Source organism: Temnothorax longispinosus, chromosome 5, assembly GCF_030848805.1.
Source record: "Temnothorax longispinosus isolate EJ_2023e chromosome 5, Tlon_JGU_v1, whole genome shotgun sequence".
Taxonomy (NCBI): Eukaryota; Metazoa; Arthropoda; class Insecta; order Hymenoptera; family Formicidae; genus Temnothorax; species Temnothorax longispinosus.
Genome location: NC_092362.1, coordinates 14,578,396 through 14,598,364, shown reverse-complemented (window position 1 = coordinate 14,598,364; position 19,969 = coordinate 14,578,396). Strand labels below are relative to the sequence as shown.

General features: G+C 37.6%; 1 protein-coding gene and 1 long non-coding RNA gene across 4 annotated transcripts; one reads left to right on the top strand and one right to left on the bottom strand.

Annotated features, from left to right (window-relative positions):
• Positions 1–1,006: 1,006 nt before the first annotated feature.
• On the top strand, positions 1,007–5,705 carry LOC139813736 (uncharacterized). Its single transcript, XR_011732228.1, has 2 exons — positions 1,007–1,147; positions 2,931–5,705. It is a non-coding gene; the product is annotated as an uncharacterized lncRNA (long non-coding RNA).
• On the bottom strand, positions 5,492–19,168 carry LOC139813731 (uncharacterized). 3 transcript variants are annotated; one of them, XM_071779401.1, is made up of 5 exons: positions 18,941–19,168; positions 17,488–17,596; positions 17,313–17,381; positions 9,913–10,081; positions 5,492–9,079 (listed from the first exon to the last, which is right to left on the bottom strand). In XM_071779401.1, the coding sequence occupies exons 4-5, from the start codon at positions 10,053–10,055 to the stop codon at positions 6,562–6,564; spliced, it is 2,661 nt and encodes an 886-aa protein (XP_071635502.1). In that variant the 5' UTR covers positions 10,056–10,081; positions 17,313–17,381; positions 17,488–17,596; positions 18,941–19,168; the 3' UTR covers positions 5,492–6,561. The 3 variants fall into 3 exon arrangements, with proteins under 3 accessions (XP_071635502.1, XP_071635501.1, XP_071635500.1); XM_071779400.1 differs by having other exon boundaries at positions 17,488–17,563; positions 18,941–19,165; XM_071779399.1 differs by having other exon boundaries at positions 17,313–17,563; positions 18,941–19,164.
• Positions 19,169–19,969: the final 801 nt, after the last annotated feature.

The following is a 19,969-nucleotide window of genomic DNA, read 5'->3' as shown; positions in this document are numbered from 1 at the left end:
TCGTTGGGTCCGCTCGTCCCTCGTCCAGAGAGAGGATTCATCGCGTCGCGCGGGAGTAGTACAAAAGACTTCCCTGAGCACGAGACTCGTGACTCGCGACTCCGCGACTCGCTCCTCTCCACTTTCCTTCCTCCGCTCCGTTTCTCATTCTCGTGTCAGTGTCACCGCACGTCGACGGTCGCCCGTCGCCGCGTCGGCGTCGCGTCGAGGCACGTTGAACGAGCTCGTAGCTCGTAGCTCGTAACGCTACGACTGCTACGAGTCCAAGAATATGAAAATAATACGCAAATTAGGGAAGAAGAGGTTTTCCATACTAATGATAGTGACAATGGTCGCGGTGTCAATCTGCCAACCTGCCAACGCGACTTGCTTTGCGAGACACGATATTATATTTCACCGGCGCGCGTCGTGAGAGAAGTACAGTGCCAATAAGAGCTTAAATTCATTCAATTGTTTATTCATTCAAAAATAAAAAAAAAAAACTTTTAACGTTTTGATTCGCTTCAGACTTCAGACAATGACTATACAAACCAATGCAATGGCTCAGAAATGATTCAAAAAAGAAAAGATTAAAACTCGTCATCTTCTCTCGCTCTTGCGATTTTAGATGTAGAACATCCTCGTGTCATTCAATATATCGTATCGTTTTAGATTCAATATCAATATTTTGCTTTCAATAATGACGAGATATTAATTTTGTTATATATTTTGCTTCAAATAGCTTCTTGGCAATAATCGTGGTATCGATACTTTCCCCTTCTTTTTTGACCGTTCCACTTTATTACATAGATTCTAGTTTTGATAAAGTTATATAAATACATATCTCGGATTTTGCTTTCGCTTGCCATATACCGTGTATCCAGATAATCTTAAGATGACTGTTATTTCATACTCGCTTATGCATGCTCTTATTCGCGTTGCGAGTAGGCGAGTAGGCAGAACAAGTGGACCACGAGTAGACGTGTGCACGTTTCCAGGTGCGCACTTCCACCAGTGCACACCTGGAACCTGGACCCTGGAACATGGCATAGAGCTATAATATGGAGCAGCGTAGATTGGATTTGCGTAGACGTATAATACTCGTGGGCGTGAACGTTTTGTTTATACGTTTATACCGAGCGCCACGTTGCTCACAGACTCACAGCAGGTACGTACGATGAAACGAGTCAAACGAGAGAAGGGTGGGAAGTAGCATTAGTCGAATCGATCCATTAGTGGCTTAAGCTATTGCTGTTTATATTTAGCTTACCTACGGTAAGAACGGTAGTGCTTAAGCTTACGCATTTACGCGTGTGCAGTTGCCCAAGCAAACCCGCGATCCGCGACCCGTGATATTGCGACAACCTGTAGCCTGTAACGAGATCTGCAGATCTGCAGAGTGCAGATCTGAAATGCTTATAATTGTGGCGATCGAGCCAGATAAACGTTCGCGCTATATGTATATTAAATTGAAAATATACAAAGATCAATCAATTTAACGCGTCTTGCAATATCCATCCTTCTTTTTTATTTCTAGGATGCTCTTTCCTAGGATTAGCAAATAAGAGAAACGAGTTAAAACTTTTGCACGAGCTTTATAGTTAAAAATAAATATCTATCTACGAATATTATTCGCCTTGTTATTCGCGCAGCAAATTTATTTACCTATTTACCTCGGAATTTACGCGTGCGTAATTCCAATGTACATATACGCGTAAGAGTATTGCACCAGAAGCGCATATAATCAACCATCGGCAGCACTCAGCAGGCATAACCGTTGTGTAAAGATAACGGTACTTAATTGAACCGATGGTTTGACGAGTGCCGTGAGGAAGTGATCTAGTTTATAAATAACACCGCGAGATTGATGCTTGTATCGTTATTAATACATTTCTCTTTATTATATAGACATTATATATTGATCTTTTATTGAAATGAATTAGTCTCATTATCAATCTTGTATCTCGTACCTTTCGTTCTGATTTTCGGCTTGCCTTCAAATTAGATAATGTAATTATAGTGCAGCATTTGAACACTCCGTTTTACCCGTTTGTAAGTTTCAGACTTGCATTGCGCAGAACAGAAACGTTATAATCATAATGAAATAATCGTATAAAATGGATACTAACGATAAGTAAGGAACAACAATATATGTATATAGTTTTTCGTCAAGAGCAGTTTGTCGTACGTTTTAAATATATAAAATAAGGAAACACTGTTGAAAATCGGTAAATATATCTGAAGCCGAAGTTGCTTTCAACCAATCAATGTTTTCTGTTGTGGCGGCGTCTTTGCCTTTCAGCCTTTGACTTGTACGCTTCGTAAACTCAATTTATAGAGGTATAATATTTTTATTGATTAGAATACTACAAACTACAATATTTATTTTATGATAATTTTACGTTTTTTTTATACTTACTTTATTGAAAAAAAAATGTATCCTTATTCATCGACATCGAGGTGATCGACGTGAGATTTTACTCGGCATCGCGACAGCGCGGCGGGACATGCACCGAGACACGCGCTTTAGATTACAGACTTTATGCACCAGACGTCCCGCATACATTACATATCGGGAGTTATGCGGAGGAAAATTCGTTGACCTTATTTCTTAACGAAGACTGTATACGTATTCTCTGCCTGTATTCTATACCGTACGTGTTTACGTGTATTGCGCGGATCGCGGTAAAGGTAAAGGATCTGAGAATCGATATCGTTTGATGTCTAATTTGTCATCCCGAAATGAGAGGAATACCGTGTCGCGTACGTTTGTTAAATTAATTCCTGCTGCTCTTTGGCCTTTCTAATTAAAATCCATACAAATTATGGCTAAATAATTTTCCAACAATATTACATAAAGATTAAATTACACTACTATTAGAATATCCCCTCTGTAAATTGTATTTTTTGAATACACGCTTTATGGCTAAGCTTGTTCATTCTTTTGCCAGATAACTGACAATGAAACTTGTTGGAATGCTTGTCACTTAAATGTACTATAGTGGCGTGTTCGTGACGATGATACCGCATACCGCGTTACCTAAAACGGTAGATGCGTAATCCTGGAGATTCTCGAGTAGGCGCTGCTGACACGAAATACGGATATAGCAAAATGAAATTTCCCGAGCGAGTCACAAGTCATGAAGTCACAATTCACAACCGTAGTCGTCGAAGGGGGTACATCATTTTATGACGCGATTATGACTGCCGAAGGATATGGTATACGACTCTTCTTGTATATCGAAATAATTAAAACGTTTAATGGAGGAGATGCAATGTTATTCCTACTAGAAAATACGGCGAGAGAAGAGTGACGAAAAGGATAAAGGATAAAGGAGACGATATATAGATGTGGTTGCATTTAAAACTAAATCAGCGAGTTTACACGCAATTCGCAGCGCGCAAATTTTTGCTATTTTCGAAGATTCTTTGCGATCTGTTTTTAGGTTGGTGCAGAAAGCATCCATTTGTCACAGATTCACCGAGAGATTTCCGCTCTTCATACGAGTCTTCATTAGTTCATTCTCGCCTTCTCTATTTCAGCTCGTCCTTGCATCGTGTCGGTTGTCGGTTGTCAGTTTGCAGATGTGTGAGATCAGTAAGATGTACGAAGGACTGCGAACTGCGAAGGGGCGTACGTAGATATCGTCAGCGTCGTAATTTGCATCGCGATACCGATGAATATCGGTTGCGTAATTCATCACAATGTAACGCGATGTCGTCGCTGCGATTGCAGAATCGATCTCGCGTGGTTACCTCTCAACCATGTAGGAAGCAATTATTGTTATATAACTGTAATATATGTGCATCATTTGGAGAGCGCAAATGAGCTTTAACTTAGCTAGGTTTACTATACCATCTATTATAGTCTATAGTCTACAATCTCTATTCTTTATACCTATAGAATGGAAACTTTGAATAGAAACTTTCAGAGTTTGATTATATAAAAATTCTCCTTTGTTTTAAGCCTTTACAACTTGTTTCCTCTATATTTGGTTCCAAAATAAAATTATGTAATTTTGCTTAAACAGGCTTTGACGTTCCGATAAAAAAAGGATTAAAAAAGAAAAGTATTAAGTATTTGCCTAACAATGAGTTATAAGCAGATAACGATGCTCTCAGACCTGTGGTAGTAATAACGATGTAGATAAAAATTAAGAGTAGTAATAACACCTAGAGTTAAGCAATGCAATGGATATTATATTTAATTATACCAATATTTTAATTCTTTAAGAATTATGAACGTAAAAGAAGATATCAAGTGTTGTCTCGACTGTTTAAATGGAAAATCTAAGACAAAGAATGTTGAATGCTATATAAATACCGTTCCGAAACGTTTGGTATGCCAAATGTGTTTCGGATATAGGTAAAGTCGAGTTTCCTGTATCTAAATAGACCAAGGTTAATCGCAATCTTCCTGTATGTATAATGTAACGCGTACTTTATGATAAAAATCGCTGAATAGAATCGACTGAATGCACATCACCTTGCATTAGGGATAGACGCACCTACAGTTTTTCGAAGGTCGATAATATTTCTTTGCGTCAATTAAAATGTGATGAATATTGAAACGAGAGCTTATAGAATCTCATGTTATACGAGGGACTTTGTCCAACCCTGAATAAGATATAAGATACGAATAATTTGCTCTCAATTTAAATATTTTATGCGCTTATTATTCTATATACATGCGGAGAAGAATCTCATCCGAGTAAGGCCACAATAATTTGAAATGCGCCATTGCCGCTGGACATGTCACGGGCTCACGGGCTTATATAGCCGAGGCGCGGCTACAGAAATAGCCCGTGACTCAATATTTAGGCAGCGTCGATTTGTTGCAGCACGCTTTCATCACGGAGCTGTCCTTTAGGACGGTAGACGGTACGGTCAGTATGGTGGTACTGGCAAAAAATTTGCCATCGACACAGAGTGCAGCTAGGCCGCGTCTGATTGAAACTGACAAGAAAAGCTCACTCAAGAAATTGGCGACACAATTTTTTACGCGAATGTGGACTAAAGAAAATGGGAAAATAAAAGAAAAACAATCCTTCATGAGCAATTTATATCTATTTAAATATTTAGCGAATAATTAAATAACGCTTATCGTGTTGTTTTTGTAATCAACGAAATAGTTGTATAATAATCACTCATAATCAGATCATTTTCCAAGTATAAAAATTTTTTTCGATAAATTCTAAAAAATTGATTTTTTTAAAACGGCTTTTATAGATCGCGAAAAGTAATATATAAATGTAAATAAATGAAATAATAAAAAATATAATAGACAGGGGAAACCGAATTTTTATTTGTATCTCCTTCAAAAATTCCTGTGAATATTATTGAAATTAAATAGGATTCGCACCACTCGTACTCTCTTTATAAAAGAGAGGCGACACAAGACACAAGTAAAATATTATTTGAGAATTGAGTATATTTAATCAATTAAAATCAATCTATGCATCAATAATGCGACGTCATTAATGCTAACATTAAATTCAGATAAAGGCGTGGCCAGATTTGAATAAAAATTTATTGAAGTCTTCAAGTGTTCGTTATCATCGTAACACAAGTTTATGACAATGTGTAATCATGCGCATCTATAAACTTATTGGTATTGTTCGTTATTTTACACAAGTTTAGTCGCGATAGTTGTACACGTACGATTGCGCATAAGATTATGGTGCGTGATCTCTACATTTATATACATGTAATCATGTAATGTATTACTTATCATGAATATATGTACACAGACATTATGTAAGATATGTAATAATATACCTTACATATATATATACACAACACATGTACTCGTTTTTCATAAAGATAGCCTCCTTCATCGTCACCGAACTGCAGGTTCTTCGAGTTTTAATTTAATATTAGTCCATGTCAGCAAACGTAAAGCAAACGCAATCATTTAAATCTCTAACTTTGTACTCTGCTTCCAGCTTCTTTCGTTCTTATAACTTAAACATTATTTGGTATTGCAGTGATATTAAAAATAAGATAATGAAATTCTTTACATTTATATAATGTACATTCGCCCATACTCCCTGGTAATCGTATGATCAATTTATATTTCCAATGTCAGCGGTGAATACATTTTCATCCAAGACACGTGTATGCGATCGTGTTTTAAACGTACGTAAGTCCTTAATACACAATAGTAAGTAATGGGTTAAATGCCTCTAATTACGATAGGCAGAAACAATTTGGGCGGTATGGCATATCGCGATATAAATGGGTGAATAAAGAAAATTCCTTAAGTTTATGCATTCTATGTACACGTAGATCGGCGCAAATTTAATAAGGAAGTACAGTCTTTTGCACAAAGAAGACATTCCATTGTACATCTCCCGAAGTACCTTTATCCTTATTGAGCACTTATTGGCAAGGATTCTCTCGTATAAAACCGACTCTTATGTTAATTCTCAGAAGACGTTCTATTGGATATTGCGTTCGTTCGTCCGCGCACAAAGGGCTTCGTATGAATATATTCGATTCGGCCGCAACGGATATAGTCGCAACGGTGACGGTGTCCTTTCACGTGCTGTCATCAGCCACTCCATGGCGGAATGATAGATCTCACGCCACTTTCATGTATATGGTACGCTCCCGCATCTTGCAATGCTTAAGTTCCTTGAGCGCTCGCTGTGCCTCACTGGGCGACGAGAAGGCCACGCGCGCATCCCCCGTCGGCATGCCCCTCTCGTTGTAGCGACGAATCACGTTTTCTCGTTTCACATCAAAATCACCGAAGAACTCGATAATCTCGTTGATGTCCGCCTTGAACGGCACGTTCTCGAGTGATAACACGCAGCCAGGTTTACCGAAACCCTCGACGTAGTCCATGGACGGTGGATGACGGCCCATACCCATGTGACGCGGCATACCCATTAGGCCGCCGGGCGGACAACGGGGCCCAAATCCGGTGCTGCCGAAACGCAACATATGGCCTATCGGGCCGGAGAAGCGCGGCGGCCTCTGACCGTGCTGTTCCTGCATCGGGAAATGCTGCTGCTGCGTTTGCTGTTGCGCTTCCATCATGCCGAGGGTTTCGAGCATCTTGACGCGTGGTACCAGCTCGATAGTGGGGATGTTTTTGCCAAGCGGCAGGCCATTCTTGGCGATCGCGCGTTCCGCCTTCTCAGGTGAGTCAAACTCGCAGAAACATTCGCCGGCCGGTTTGCCCTGCTGATTGAGCATCATGTGAATGCAGAGCGGGACAATGCCGATGTCCGAGAAGAAGTCGAAGATGTCGCGGTCGATTGTCTGGAATGGCAAGCCGCGCATAAGAATACAATCCGTTTGGTGCATGCTCACTTGCTCGTGCTCGCGCTTCGCCTGCGCGAACTTGTCCTCGCTGATCGCGGTCGCGGTCACTTGCTTGCTACCGATCTTGAGCGGCGTACTCAGCGACGACTTGGCGTCCTCGAGTCGCGCGAATTGTACGTAAGCCATATACTGAGTGGTGCCGGTCTCCTTGCTATTGGTGATGAAGAGATCGTTGATTTTCCAGTCGTGGAACAGCTTGGCTATGTCCATCTCCTTGGTGAAGGACGGCAGATCGGTCAGCAGGATGCACATAGAGTTTCTAACGTCGCCGTCGGTGCCGTCCTCCCTACTTTCGGGCGAGTAAGAATTCACCGCTTTATCGAAGATACTCTCGTCCAAATCGAGTACCTCTACCTCGGAACCTCGCACGTATCTCGTCGTGCTCAACGCGAGTTCTTTACCTTCGGCCTTGCCAAACTTGATATACGCGATGCCCACGCGGTTACCGTGGTTATCGTTGATTATCTTCATGCCGTCCTTCCTGATGTAGATACCGTGGAACGCGTGGCGTAGATCCGCATATGTCGCGCTCAACGGCATGTTGCGCACTTCCACGCAATGACCTCCACTACTGCCGTTCTTATTCTCGTTGGAGAATCTCGAGTTGCCGGACTTTCTGCCGGACGTCGGCCGATCGTTGTCGTAGCTGCCAAAGTTGGAGGCGCCAGCCTGAAACGCGTGTGGATTGCGACGGCCCTCGAGCTCTTGCACCTTGTTCAGGAAGGGATTGCTCGGCCTGGTACCGCGGTAATTGCCGGTAGCGCCGTATTCCTGACTACCGAATTGATTCGACCGGCCGGAGAATCGCCCAGTCTGATCCATTCTGCCCTGGTCGTTCTGACCCCAGGGTTCCTTAGGACGAGTTCCGAGACCGCCCAAACTGGGTAGACTAGTGGCGGTGTTCAGATTCTGCGATAACGACGTCATGCCTACTGTATGTCCGAGCGTCTGTATATGCGGCTGCATGAGATTGCCAACGCCGTTAAGGCCGTTTATAGAGAACTGTCCAGATTGCAACATCGGCTGCTGGCCCATCACCGGGGTGCCGAAGCTGGCGGCTATGGCCGAACGCTGAGTCTCCGAGTCCTGGGACAGAGCGGCGACGCCTGCGCCCAAGATGCTTGGCGCCAACAGAGCGGCCTGCATCTGCGTCTGTGGCGGAACCTCCCAAATGCCATTCTCGAGCGGTTTCTTCGATGTAGCCGTCGATGCCTTGTCCTTGTGAAACTGACCGACGCACACGACTTCGCTGTTATCATCCTCGTTAGTATCCTTGCGCCTGTCGTTCGTCGAATTCCTCTTCGAGTCGCGATCACGCGACCTCGTGCGGTCGCGCGACCTGGATCGGTCTCGGCGACGACGCCGGTCTCGTCTGTCGCGTTCCCGGTCTCGCGACCTACTACGATCCCGTCGTCGTCGGTCTCTCCCGCGGTCCCGATCGCGCCGATCGCGATCACGGTCGCGGTCGCGCGACCGCGAGCGGTCCCGCGATCTCGATCGGTCGCGTCTATCCTTTCGGTCCTTGCTGGACTCGCTGTCGTTATCCTTGTCCCTTTTATCCGTCGGCGAGCCGGGCTGCTTGGTAGAAACCACAGGCGGTACCACTACCGGCGCGGTTTGCATGATGCATTGCAAACTCAAAGTCTGCTGCCGAGCGGCCTCGATTACCTTTTGCATTTCGGTGCGCGAGCTCAATAGCAGCTTAATCTTCATCTCCTTGATCTTGCCGCCATCGTGCATCATTGCCTGGCGGGCATCTTCGTCGGTGCTGCAATAGCGAAATGATATGTCTGTGAGATCTGTCTGACGTCGCGATTCGTTTTTTATCGATATTTCCACAAATTCGGTAGAAATTTAAAAGCTGTTTAATGCCCATTATTTTCTTTTTAAAAAACTGCATCCCTTTATTTCCTGCTACTATTCAAAGTTGTACACAAAAAGAAATAATCACTCTATCTCATTTTGCGGATATTACATGGATATATTTAATTTTGACTTTACGCTTGATAATTTTAAATCCTTTTAGCACGCGACAAGAGCGTGAAAATAAAAAGGTTAATCATATTATACTATTATATAATACTGTGACTAATAACGCGATCTGATAAAAACCGGAAATTAATTTTCTACCTTATATACTTATATCGACAGCTTGTTTTACAAGTTTTCGTAATAATATAACTCACGTTCGTAATAATAATCTACCGAGACTCTAAGTTTCCGCTACAATAAAACTAATTACAAATTAGGTAAAAAAACTTACTATCTTTTATTAGAAATCATTGATAAATTGTTAACATGAATAACATAGACATGAAAAACATAAACGAATCAAGTTAGCTGTGTGTAAATGATATAAGATAATGTAATGCATATATATAATTCCATTCGAGGAATTTACGACTGTAGATTCATGATTTTACGTGTAGGTCATAAAAAGTATAATGTAATAATCACATAAAATGCTCAAGGTATTACGTATTTGTATACCTACATATGTTAAGCGAACAACGCAGGAAATAAGATGCAAAATCATTATGCTCTCTGACACATTCCTTTTTTTTAGAGCACACAAACGGGAATTCATGTAGCAGTAGTTACCTGAATGCGATAAACGCATCTCCCAATTCACCGCCGACAATATGGACTCCTCCCTCCGGGATACTCAGGCCTCTGAAAAATTGGCGTATGTCCAATGCATTGGCGGACCACGCCAGATTTTGCAGTCTGATTATGACGCTCATTTTCAAAGGTCGTACGACGCTTGTATCTGCAACCGAACCGAGAGGCAACGAAATTAAGCGGCGGAAAGAAGAGACATCTTTGGTGGATCTATGTCGTGATCGCCAAATCGTTCAATTAATTGAGAACACATTTGGCAAATATGTTCGGTATACGCACGCTTATATAAAAAAAAAGTAAAATGTATTCTTTTCAGAAATGTCTTTATTTATTTTCACATCACGTTCTTTGCATAGAATTTAATAGAGTTAACATATTATATACATTAATAGAGTTAAGACATTTATTACATCTACATGAGATTGTTATTTATTACACATACTTTTTACATATTATGATACCGTTTATTTTCTTGATTTTTTTTTATTATTATACACGCAAACTTAATCAATTTACTCTCACGTGATATATATACTCATCACGTTAGAATAACTGTTTTTTTTCCATAACATCTTTTTATCACTGGATCTTTCGTTTCTACTTCTTTCACAACCGAGATTGACTTTTTTAAACTTTCTTTTCTTATTTCGACTGTATTTTTACTTCCATAAGATATTTCGGATCAAGACGGTAAAAACTTTTTACTTCTCGTTTCTCCTTTTCTATCTTGGATAAAACGTAATGGATTTAAATAAATTCACGAACAATGAACATAAGCCATTCTAGTTTAATTGTTGTTGTCTGACACGCTTGTTTACGTATATATCCTAGGATATTATTCTTCCTATTAATTTCAATCATTTCGATAAATTAAGCTAAGAATAATCGAGAGAATAAACGATTAATAAGTTCCAATATTTAGTTGATATATGTTTAGGTCTGATCCAGATACTCATTTAGATAGTGTACGGCTATGCATATTTGCCTTTTATTTCAACTAATTTATGACTCATTTTACGAGACTATATAATTCGTATATAAGTATATATATGTTACATTAAAGGAACTGAAGTGCATAAAATATATTTATCTTTTCTCTCGCATTATTTTTATCTAGAATGGATACTTCAATTCTCGTCATATTTCCGACAGCTTTCTAATATCTAAATATAAAATCAAGTAAAAAATAATCTCTATAATTTTCGGCCAAGATTATAGGGTGCGATCCTATAGCATTAGACGCTTCAGAGCATCATCTTGTCCTTGTTTAACATTTGATAAACAACAAGAATGAAATGTTTCCAAGAACGTTTGGAGTGCCAAAAATGGATCGCACCCATAGATGTATATTTCTCGTGTTCACGCGCAACCGTATTGTTGTTGTTGGTTTCCGCAGTATTTCGAGGTGACACCTAAAACTTTCTCTCTACGTTGAAGCAATTAAAGCGAATGTGATTGTACGAACGAGATAGCGTATGACGAAGCGCCTTCTTAATCAAGTAACGCACATATCGATAATTTCTGGTACTCAAAATAATTATAGCTTTACTTATTTCCTTCGTACAGACATAAAGATAAGCGATAGGATATTATTGCAAATATTTTTATCACAATCTTTTTATTTGTTATTTGCATTTAACGGTGCGCGCTGAATCGTAAAAGGTCACGCAAGAATAGGTATGCGATCAAATCGGGCAATTGGATTTATTACGCAAGAGGTGTTATTTCGGTTGTTATTTCCACGAACAATATGCGTTTTAAACATTATCATTTGTGAAATATATGTTTAAATTACTTATTACAGTTATTACGAGTTATATCGATTTTAGAATCTCGATGAAAAATCGTTTAAACATTTACATTTATTTCGAAAAAAAAAACTCAAAAAAAGGTGATTATCAAATAAATTTTATTTTAAATATAATGAAAATTAACAGGCAATAATTAACAATTTATTATATAAGCAAAAAGACAAATTAATTTCAGTCTTACCATAAAAAAATAAGATACATTAGGATGACAAAGCTAGAGTTCAGTACAAAAAGTATTATTTTATGTCGAGTTTTACTTCAGCATATCTAAAAAAGAAACTTACAGCAACACATGTGCGCTCGATGGCTTTATTGTTACAGCGAATTCCAATGGCATCAAAGTTTTGGCAGAGGAACGTTCCAAGACACACAAACCACCCACACATGTTATGGCCGTACATCAACAATCGAGTCATTGAGTTTAGTTTATATTCTTTTTTTTTTTACTAATCGTACATTCTTTAGACACCCTCGAAAAAAAGCTTCAAACATGTCTCGGGTAAAATAGGCTGCAAACTTGAGGTATAAAAAGTTTCATATCCAGTAAATATAAATAAATATCAGTCGTCGAGAAAATCGTGAGAAAAATTGCTTTACAAGTACCTCATGTAATTATGTATTAATTTTTATTTATGATCTTTCGATCTTTTTAAGCAGAAAATTATTTGGATGGATTAAAAAAAGAAAGTAATTACATTTATACCTAAATAAACATAGGTACCAGTTTCGGAGTGAGAATTTGAATTCAAGTGTTTTAAATGATGGATTGGGGGAGTAGGAAAGTAAACGATAAAATATATAGATTGTTTTGCGGAGTCGGTGTGTTGTAAATATTCTTTATTTTATAGTTTTGAATTAAATACGGAGAAATAATTTGCGTTTATTTTAAGTATATCAATTAGTCATTTGTTTATGGATTAAGTGCGGAGAAAGTGATGCGTATTTATGAATAAACGTAGATATCAATTATTCGGCAAATCGCAGTTTGATCTTTAAATGCTTTAAATTAAAGATTGAACGAAAAGAAAGTCATTTTTATTCATAAAGATAAATATTATTTATCTGCCACAAGATAATATTTATCTATTATCATCTTAACAATTCAATCTTTAAATATTCGAACTGATGGATTAAACGGAAAAGAAATAAATTTGTCATTTACGGAGACAGCAATTGGGAATGGGGGAGAGTAACTTTCCACTGAGCGTTCTCCTGCAGTTTTACTCTGTGCATTATTTGGAAGTCGTCGCATCTCAGGCAACTATAATGACGCCGTAACCGGTAATTTTCACGCCAGAGAGGTAGCGATCGGCCGATTCTTGACTCCCTGATGATCATATTTGCAATCGACATATTACTCGTTCCACCGTTGCGAGGCTGTGGTTACTAGCCACGACTCGATCATTAAAGAACAATGTTCTAAGATGAACGGATTCAATACGAAGTGACTGGAACTCCGACAAAATGACAAATACATTTTCACACTAGAATAAATTAAAAATGAACAACCAAAATCGTCATACTACAAAATTCGGAACACCATATGTAATTCATCCAAGAGCTTTTACGGCTGGTATCTATGCACGCATACATAGAATTTTTTTTTTAATAAATTCGGAATCGCAGAGAAAGAAATTGTCGATAATTTTTTTGGATTAAATGATCGCTGCGGCAAATCACTTTCCGTTGCTTTAAGTTTTTGGCACACAAAGTGCCAAACACGTGTGTTTCTTCGAAGAGCATGACGACGCCGCGCCGCTCGTTCCATCTCTTCGGCTTCCATCTGCCATGAACTGCTGAATCCTTTCGTCGAGGTCGAGAAAAAAAAAAGAGATCAACGATTGTGTTGTGCTTGATCGAAGCGCTCTCGTAAATCCCTCACGGATTAAACAAATCGATTACATCGAATGCATACGTAACGCTTCTTCCGCTTCATATCCCATTAACGCTTATCTCCTTATTGATAGCGGCATCTTCTTCAGGACGAAGAGAAAAATTAATAGCACACTTCGCATAGTATACTCCAAAAATCATTCGATTTCAAGCAGAGTATTCTCTTAGGAGTATTTCGAAGTAATTAGAAGTGCTCATGACGAAAATGAAAAACCAACGTAGCGTCTCATCGAGTGTTTTAATAAGATTATATGGAATAGGTCAACATATATGGAAGACGAATGTGTCATACGATCTGATCGCAATATCTCGCTTACAAAACAACATCTCACTTAACATGTTCTTTAGGCACGTTTTAATTAAACAATGTAGCAAGAAGACAGCAAAGAGCAAGGCTGTTGCAAGGATAAAATGCGAATACATGTATTCGAGATTACAATAATATTGGTGCAATATATAGGTAAAATAGTCGATTCATATTAAGGTTGTATTAAAATTTCTATCTATATGCTAAAAACCATATCTATCTAATTATTTATGTCTTGTCATAACATATTTTAGGCAAATATTAGTGAAGCGCGTTTTACGCAGAATTCGAATATCGTTTATTCGAAATTCACGCAACATCGATAAAAGTGATACGTGTTGATACGATGAATGATTGCTCACCTTAGCATCGTATTTCTTTTTCCACTTAATGTTGAAAAGTATTTAATTACGATGTCTAATAATATAATGTAGAAAGATAGTATTTAGTAATATACCACGATAAATAAATGAGTTTTGTATCAATAACACAGAATCGCACAAAATTTGTTTCTTATTTCGTTAAACTTGTTAGCATTTGAATATTGTTACTACAATTGCTGCTACAGTGAAGTAGCTTAATTGTGTAGAATAACACTTTAGAGATTTATATATTTTTTAAATTTTGCGTTTGGCACATGTCAAGTAAAAAAAAAACGTATTTGCAATATCTCGTATATTTAGAATTGTACTGAGGAATATTGCTAAATATAACTAAATTTTCTGCTTTTATATATAAGATCAGTAAACATTTCGCGATGTGTTAGATTTAACGTAAAATTGAGAAATTTCACGAAATTTAGAACAGTTTGGAGATGCAAGAATGTAAAGGAAATTCGAGGGTGGAAGGTTGTGTGTGGAAAAATGCGAGTTGTCTCGTGACTCCTCGTCGACTCAGCTCGACCACCATGAAAACTTACACAAACGTAAGTATAACTTGGAAATATACAATATATCAGCCAGCTAGGTGTAACAGTGAGAACTGCAGTCGCCAGCTTTTTGTTCAAACAATCCGAATATGCAGTTGCATCGATTTATAATTGGTTTGGAACGACCATGACATAGTATACTCGTATCTCTGTCTCTCTCTCTCTCTTTCACCAGCGATCACTCCAGGTCAATATAGAGGTGCTTTTAGATTTCCTTTCGTTGAACACACCAGACCATAGCTATATTGTTTTTCACTTATGTAGTTAGATTCCGTTTATTATATTATATAACAAAAGAGAAATATTGAAAGACTCCATCGGCACTAGTCGTTAACGGCAAAATAAAAAAGAAAAGGTAAAGGGAACAAGTCTCAGTTTGACGATATATTTGACGATATATGTGCGTGCATATGGCGTATGTATGAAACAAGTAGCGAGAAAATCGGTCTACGTCGTATACATCTGAAAATGCATCATGCGCAATTCGATTCCAAAGTGTTCGCAACGATGGAAGCAAGTCGATAAATCACGGCTGCACCAACGTACTTCAGTCATCCGTTGCTGCTTTCTTCCTGCGTTATGTATATGTCGCAATCGATCTATACATTAAGATCACATAAAGACAAAAGCGTACCGTTATTTGCGATAATTCTTAGACATCAAGTTTTGTCGAAGTCGAAGATCTCGGTTCAATGGAATAGAGAGAAAAATGTTGTATTACAAGTCGACTTTTTATTTCTCCGTATATGATATATTGGAGATAACAATGATGATAACAGTAATTATCCAGATAATTGGTAATTTTACCAGGTAAATTTTCAGATCACTACTTGTCATGATAATTTCACTTGGTAAATGTATATTATCGTGAAATATCATAGAGGTAAGCGTGTATGTAGAACGAAAACTGTAAAAAAGCTGTAGAGGTTTTATCGCATATCTTCATATATGCGCGTCTGCAAGGTACTAATACGGTTTGTTATGGAATTGTAACATAATTTCTTCGCCATTTCATTAAATTACGAATAGATATTAATTAATCTTTTTATTCTTCGGAATTTTGCATGTTTATAGTATTTTTTACGCTTAATTTTTAATTTCGCATTGGTTAGATAAGTTTTAACATTTTTATATCTCAATGTGATGAGTAACGAAGCGCATAGAAAATGATTCAATGGTCATCGTAACACATTCTAATGCATCAAATGTAAACAAGAACCAATGATCCTCAGCTCTTACAGACCATGTAATAAAACTGCATTTCGCGTGAGGGAGACTAGGGGAAGAATTAAGCGCCGTGAATATTTCCGTCCAACAGTAGTAGTTTTAACATTTTAGTTTTAACATTTAGTTTTTGCTCTTGACTTGAATATCAAGATTTTTATATTAAAAAATATAATATAATAATAGGCCTTTAATAAAAGCATAATCAATTCTTTCTTACCGAAAAGTTGATAAAAAAATATTAATTTTTATCATACTAACTGAATATTATCTAATTTAAAATTCTGTCGAATTCACCTTGAGTATCTTATAATTTGAAAATATCATCAAAATCCTTGACATCTTTGATGTTACGATAAAACATTTTTCTTTTTTTATTTATCTTAAAAAGCAGATAGATAATAACATTACTGCAATCAAATCAAATCAAAACTTACCTTTCTTTCATTAATTAAAAAAAAATAAATAAAAACGTAATAATTTTCCTAAAATTATATATGTAAAACTGTTGTACATTTCGTGAGATATAATAAAGACCTGAGTAAAAAATGGCTGTAGTCTTTAAATATTCGTTAAAAGTATTTTAACAAAGATGAAAAGAATGTTGAATTAATAATAAGATATTGCAAAAAATATTAATTTATTCTTTTAAGACTAATCTCAATCTGAAATAAAAGGAGATAGTTTTGAAAATTTTCCTGATTTTTTTCCTGAAGGAATAAAATTACATAATTTAATCGATATTTTTTATAAGACATTAAATGATTATGATTTTATTTCCAGTGCAAAAAATTATATTGTCCTGCGTGACTTTTATTCAGTTTATATTTAATAATACGTCGAAGTGTCGGAGATTATATTTTACGGCAGACATATAAAAACAAATTGTATAAATGTAAACATAGATCATGTCATCCATTTTGTTTATATGTTAATATGTTTTTAAAAATCTCTTTATTTTTTTTTGTAAATTTGTGATTATAAATTACTTACCCTCGTATGTAAGATTCAGAGTATATAGTCAAAGTAAAATCATAATTTATATATATATAAATATATTTATATATATATAAATGTAGAGAGAGAGATACATATATATAAATAGACGTTCACAGAGCTCTTTGAAATATAATAGACAATTAAATCTGCCTGTGTAGTAAAATCACAACACTTTCCAAAAATTATGAACTAAATTTATTATGTAATTTAGCATTACCTTTTAGACTTTAGACACTTCTTTCTTCTTTACTCTGTCTTTTCCTCTCTCTTTCTCTCTCTTTCTCAGCTAAAACGACGAAAGATAAGAGTTGATTGAGAACAAAGATGACCGAGCAGCAAACCACTCATCAGCGAAGAACAATGAAATGCAGAAGCAGAAAAGTTAACTGCACCATATCATTGTGCAAAATCCATCGAGGAGGCCAAATCTGTCCTTGACACCTAACACACACCGAGTCGTCTAAAGCCCTGCAACATACATCAAGGTCCCCCTCACTGTACCTAAACAATTTTACAATAATTTATAAATTGCGTCTGCATTCACCTTCTTATTCTTGGCAGTTATTATCTATCAAATTACAAGCTTGAATTTATTCCCTTCAAACATAATTTGTCAAAATGTTTTTATTTTCAACACTACTAGATATTATAATCGTTACATATATTTAATGATAGTGTTCGAGGGAAAATGTAATGATTGGAAAACTATGACAATTATATATTGTACTTCTTTCAACAAATTCTTGTACTACATTAAACGTTATCTTTTAAGTATACGTTGTAATAAGTTTATATATTTGAAAAAGAAAAACAGAAAATTAAACAAAATATTAAATCAGAAACAGTAACAGAATGTTACAGCTAGATGAGCGACACGAATACTTGAACAAAAGATATAAATGACTTCTTCCACTAGTATGGATGTATCTGTTTCGCCTTGAAATAGCACCATATTTTCTTTATTTCCATCTTTCTATTTTCCTAATTAAAAATCCAAGTATTTTTAGTTGGATTTACTGGTGCATTGTAGCACTCTAGTGATGTACTGATATCAGGAATTAATAAAAATTAAAAATTATCACAATTAAATTCTTATATTTTCTTAATTTGCTTTCGTAAATTTTCAGATTTATCTTTCAACAATGTTTATGAAATTTTTTTTCAAAATCTTCTTTTCTTTCTTTGTTAGAAATCGATCAAAGTTTTTTGAGTTTTCACGTGGCTTCTAAACACACACTCCATTTTTTCTTTTCATCCACTTCATAATGACGTGGAGTAGCGACACAAAGTAGTAACTATTAAAATATTGGTAATAGAAATTAAAATAAAATATTTAAATGTTAATATACGATTGGTTCTGTATCACTACGCTCACGCGTACTTGGCCCTCAAGGGCCTCAAGTAACAAAGAAATATGTATATTATCAATATTAACAATAAATAAATAAAACTCTCCGGCTTCAAGTATCTCGCGTTAGTTCCGTTTTACGGTTTACGGGTACGATTTATGCATCTTAACACATGCTCTAGCGTCATGTAAGCGTCTTTTTCGACAAAAGAACAAACTGTTGGTAAATAGACGAGAATGATCCGTTGAAGGATTGTTGATTGTCGAGCATGTGGGTGCGGCAAAAAAAGAAAAAAATCTTACGATGCAGAAAAGGAGTTTCGAGAAATATGTATAATAAATGGATAATAAATAGGAATGATACGCGTGTGTTCTCGACTGCGGACAGTGCGGGCTGCGATATATCCAATTTATTGGCGTTGGGAAATGGAAAGAGGAGACGAGATATATCGTAGAATGAGATATCGGCATGTGACACGCCAGAATGTTCGACTCACCGAATCGCTATAGAGAAGTGGGGTGTTTCATGAAGAAGAACGTTGATTATAAACGACGATAACAATAACAATTTGTGAACGCGACGAACGCAATAGAGCCTCGTGCCTCGTGTCTCGTGTCCCGGTGAATTCGTGAGCGTGAAAGAGCGTCGAGAAGCGTCGAAATGGCTGCCGTTGCCGTTGCCGTGTAGTCAGTCGAGTGAACCCCGTAGACGCGTAGACCGTCGACTGTGAAATCACTAGATGCGTCGTGGACTTTTAGGGTGCCGTCACATGCGGCGTAACTTGCGTAAGCGTAAAGGTACGGTCACATGGACTGATATTTTCCGCGTAACGCGTATCGCGTAACCAATCAGAAGCGCGAATATGCGTAACCGAAAATGCGAAACGCTCTTCTAATTGGTTACGCGTTACGCGGAAAATACATGCCATGTGATTTCAGCCTAAGGGTTGATTTATAATAGCCGTAACCGTTGATTTAAGCCGTAATCTTTAAGAAATTGACCAATCACAGTCGAATGTGAGAAGAATAATCGACTGTGATTGGTCAATTTCTTAAAGATTACGGCTTAAATCAACGGTTACGGCTATTATAAACCAGCCCTAAGAAATCAACAGTATGGATTCGCTACCGCTTAGGGCCGTGCCTTAAGTTCTTGACTCTGATTGGCTGATTTGCTTACTGCTCAAGTTTTTCTATATGCCAAGGCCCTTAATAAGGCTGAGTTTCCACTGAGCGCGTCACGCGTCGCGTCGTCACAAGTTAACCAATCAAAACATCCCATTTTGATCCCGTCACAAGTAATGTAATAAAATGGGATGTTTTGATTGGTTAACTTGTGATGACGCGACGCGTGACGCGCTCAGTGGAAACTCAGCCTAATGGCTTCTGCACACAGGACGCGAAAACGCTTGCCGCGCGGCAAGAAGCGACGCGGTAGCTAATAAACTTTTGATTCTTACGGAAAAGCAACACGTTGATTGGCTACCGCGTCGCTTCTTGCCGCGCGGCAAGCGTTTCTGCGTCCT

Bases quoted from the DNA above. Each gene is read 5' to 3' on its own strand.
- LOC139813731 (XM_071779401.1), bottom strand. From the start codon at position 10,055: ATGAGCGTCATAATCAGACTGCAAAATCTGGCGTGGTCCGCCAATGCA. The intron at 9,080-9,912 runs GTAACTACTGCT...TCGCTATTGCAG, and splicing joins GATGCGTTTATCGCATTCAG to CACCGACGAAGATGCCCGCC.